Source organism: Phoca vitulina, unplaced genomic scaffold (genome assembly GCF_004348235.1).
Source record: "Phoca vitulina isolate PV1807 unplaced genomic scaffold, GSC_HSeal_1.0 scaffold46, whole genome shotgun sequence".
Taxonomy (NCBI): domain Eukaryota; kingdom Metazoa; phylum Chordata; class Mammalia; order Carnivora; family Phocidae; genus Phoca; species Phoca vitulina.
The window spans coordinates 9,221,371-9,225,676 of record NW_022589749.1 but is presented as its reverse complement, the minus strand read 5'-3'; the positions used below and the strand labels follow the sequence as shown (position 1 = coordinate 9,225,676).

Sequence of the window (4,306 nt, the reverse complement as noted above, 5' to 3'; positions counted from 1 at the left end):
GTAGGTCATGATCCCAGGGTCCTGGGATCGAGCCCCACATCGGGCTCTGTGCTCAGCGGGGAGCCTGCTTCTCCCTCTCCCTCTGCCTGCCTGTCTGCCTACTTGTGATCTCTCTCTCTCTGTGTCAAATAAATAAAATCTTTAAAAAAAAATAAAAATAAAAATAAAAAATAAAACAGCGCCCGGCACACGGTAAGGGCTCCATAAACGCTTGCTGTATACCAACACCCATTGCTCTCAGTTGCCTCCTGCCTGCCGCCGACAGAGGCCGCAGTTGCCGCGCTTTGGGCCTCCCGGGGAGGGAGAGCGCCACTGCGAAGAGCTCAAACGCAGACCGCCCCGGCCTCCCAATCCTCCCAGGTCAGGAGGGCCTGGGCTCCCCCCACGCCCGCCCGGGAGCCCCGAGCCCACACTCACGCTCTCCAGCACGTCATAATTGGCTTTGATCTGCGCCTCGATCTCCTCCTTGCGCCGTATGAGCTCCTGCACGTCGCTGACTGTCACCGCGCCGGCCTGCGGGGAGTCTTCGCTCTGTCTAGTTTCGCCCTCCGACATCGTGGACCTCCGCGCGGGGTCCTGGACACCAGGCTTCCCGGCTTCCTGGATGCGGACGCCCGAGGAGACTGCGGCTACGGGTTCGCCCGCGAGCCAAAATTCCTCGCCATCCGCGAGCCGCGGTTGAAGGGAGGGGCGGGGTTTGGGGGCGGGGTCTCCGGAAGCCACACCCTGCTGCAACTGGGGAATCTTCTGGTGACTGGGGAAGGCCGGTATGGGGAGGAATGGGTTCCAGGTCCCTCACCAGCCAGAACAAGATGATCTCTCCCTCGATGACCCGTTCGCTTTCACATTCATTCAGCAGACATCTATTGAGTGCCTACCACATGTTTTTGCCAAAGCACTGTGCGGGGCGCTCCAGTTCAGCTCTTCACATCTACCCAGCCCTTGAGAGTTAACAAAACACATTCAGATTCCTTACCCCCCATTTTTTTAAAGATGTTATTTTTTAAAATTATTATTAATATTATTATTATTTTTTAGAGAGAGAGTGTGCACGCGGGAGGTGGGGAGGGGCAGAGGGAGAGAGAGAATCCTAAGGATGCCCCACGCCCGAAACGGGGGAGGGGGGGGGGGATCCATCTCATGACCTTGACATCATGACCTGAGCGGATATCAACAGTCAGATGCTCAACCGACTGAGCCACCCAGGCACTCTAAGATTTTATTACTTTTAAGTAATCTCCAAACCCAACGCGGGGCTGGAACTTGGAAGTCCCGAGATCAAGAGTCACATGCTCCACTGGCCTAGCCAGCCAGATGCCCCTCCTTATCCCCCATTTTACAGACCCTACAAGCTTAGGTTCAAGTCTGGTTCTTGCCACTTACTGTAACGTACATGACCCTAGGTAAATTACTTCACTGCTCTGAGCCTGTTTCCTCATCTATAAAATGGTTGGATATTGATAGCAATATATCTCAGAGCTGTCATTTTGCCAACAAATATTTATTGACTGTCTCCTCTATGTCGTACACTGTCCCAGGAACTGGAAAGGTAAAGAATTGAGTTACGACTCAGTGCCTCTTACATATTAAGGCCTCTATAAATTTTTGCAAACATAGTGATGATAATAATTTATCAAATCCTTACAACGTGCCAGACACTGTTCTAAGTGCCTTACATGTATCAATTCAACAACCTTGTGAAACCAGGATTATTATTGTCCTCATTTGACAACTGAGAAAACCCTTTCAATAACCAACTTGCCCAAACAGCAGAATAAGCTTCCAAATTTTCAACCCAGCTTAACCAAATGATGAAACTTGACATCCAAACATGTGCCCCCTAATATTTTGCAGTGAAAACGACACACCATCATCTATGCAGTATTCAAACATGTTTGTCCTAAATCTAATCACGGTAAATAAACACAAATCCGAATTAAAGAACACTCTTCAAAACAACTGGCTTGGGGCGCCTGGGTGGCTCAGTCGTTAAACGTCTGCCTTCGGCTCAGGTCATGATCCCAGGGTCCTGGGATCGAGTCCCACATCGGGCTCCCTGCTCGGCAAGAAGCCTGCTTCTCCCTCTCCCATTCCCCCTGCTTCTGTTCCCTTTCTCACTGTGTCTTTCTCTGTCAAATAAATAAATAAAATCTTTTAAAAATAAATAAATAAATAAATGCAATGTGTGATCCTTGATTGACTCCCAGTTCCCCCCCCCCAAAAAACAAAACAAACAAACAAACAAAAGCACCCTATAAAGGACATTCTTGGGACAATTGGAGGAAATTTGAATATGGAGAGTGTAGTATTGACGGAAATTTTCTGATTTTGATACTTGTACTGTGGTTATATAAGACAAGATCCTTAGCAAATGCACCCTATGGTATTTAGGGGCAAGAAAGGCAACTTACTTTCAAATGGTTCAGAAAAAAGTACAAATATATACTTACAGACAAGAGGATGATAAGGTAAATGTGATAAAGTGTAAATAATTAGTGATTCTGAGTGAAACATATATTAACATTCTTCTTACTATCTTTGCTACTTTTCTGTAAGTTTGAAATTCTTTCAAAATAAAAAGTTACAAAAGTAATCTTTAGGGCGCCTGGGTGGCTCAGTCGTTAAGCGTCTGCCTTCGGCTCAGGTCATGATCCCAGAGTCCTGGGATCGAGTCCCACATCGGGCTCCCTGCTCGGCGGGAAGCCTGCTTCTCCTTCTCCCACCCCCCCTGCTTGTGTTCCTGCTCTCGCTATCTCTCTCTCTGTCAAATAAATAAATAAAATCTTAAAAAAAAAAAAAAAGAAAAAGAAAAAAAGTAGAATGGATTATATTCGGCCTCCTATATTTTGTTCAATTATCTTTTATTTTTTAAAATATTTTATTTATTTATTTGAGAGAGCGAGAGAGCACAAGCATGGGGAGGGACAGAGGGAGAGGGAGAAGCAGCCGCCTCACTGAGCAGGGAGCCCAACATGGGATGTGATCCAAAGACCCTGAGATCATGACCTGAGCCGAATGCAGATGTTCAACCAACTGAGCCACCCAGGCACCCCTCAATTATCTTTTTTAAATAAACTAACATTTCTAACATTGACACCCCTCCAAAAAAAAAGAAAAGAGAGAGACATGATAACTAAACACAGTGCACAATCCCTAATTAGATATTAGATTTTTTAAAAAATAAAAAGCAGCAGGGGCACCTGGCTGGCTCAGTTGGAGAGCCATACGACTCTTGATCTTGGGGCCATGAGTTCCAGCCCCACATTGGGTGTAGAGATTACTAAAAAAAAATCTAAATTTTTAAATTTTTAAAAATCAAAAACAGCAGCTTTAAAAGACATTATTGGGACAACCTGTTGAAATTTTTATTATGAACTTTATATTATAGTATTGTATCAATGTTAAATTTCCTCAGTAAGATAATGGGATTGTAATTATATAAGAGAATCTCCTTATTCAAAGAGATGAATGCTAAAGTATTTAGAGATGCAGCGTCATAATTTCTGCAACCAACTTTCAAGGGGTTCAGGAAAAAAGCTATACATACACATGCCTAAATATAAAGGTGGTGGGCGTGGGGGGATAGAGAGGGAGAGAGATAGATTGAGGGAAAGGCAAAATGTAACAAGAGGTAAGGGAAGGATATATGGATGTTTGCAGCAACTATCTTGCAATTCTTGAGGTTTGAAATTTTTCCAAATAAAAAAGGCAGAGTGCAGATTCCTACCCAAGCCTCTTGTGCTACACATGTGGGAAGATTTCCACTGATCTGAAACCAGAGCTACTGTTTAAGTCACTCTATGATGTTATTGTCAATATTGTCATTATTATAAACCTAGATCCAGGGACGCCTGGGTGGCTCAGTCGGTTAAGCCTCTGCCTTCGGCTCAGGTCATGATCCCAGGGTCCTGGAATCGAGTCCTGCATGGGCTCCCTGCTCAGTGGGGAGTCTGCTTCTCCCTCTCATGCTCGCTCTCTCTCTCTCCCTCTCTGACAAATAAATAAATAAAATCTTAAAAACAATAAATAAAAATAAACCTAGATCCAGTACCTGCTACTGCCTTCATAGCTCTCAAATCCATCCATTGTCTCCCCACCACTCTCATCCCAACATCCCAATCTTTTTCCAGATTGCAGCAGCCTCTGACATGGTCTTAGCTTCCAGGTCACCACATTCATCCATTCTCCACATTAACAGCCAGAATAACCTCCCCAAAGAGTAACATTGTCACTCTGCTGCTTAAAAGGTTTCCATGGCTTTCCAGTGTGCTTCTCTTGGCTTTCATGACCCTTCTAATCCCTGCTT

General features: G+C 45.1%; 1 protein-coding gene across 1 annotated transcript in view; it reads right to left on the bottom strand.

The window, feature by feature from the left end:
- The window catches only part of PSMD9 (proteasome 26S subunit, non-ATPase 9), a 21,356-nt gene extending 20,673 nt beyond the window's left edge, over nt 1–683 (bottom strand). Inside the window, exon 1 of the mRNA XM_032431482.1 lies at nt 418–683. Coding sequence (XP_032287373.1) covers nt 418–555 — 138 coding nt within the window. The 5' untranslated portion in view covers nt 556–683. The remainder of the gene's footprint in view (nt 1–417) is intronic.
- Between the last annotated feature and the right edge of the window lie 3,623 nt (nt 684–4,306).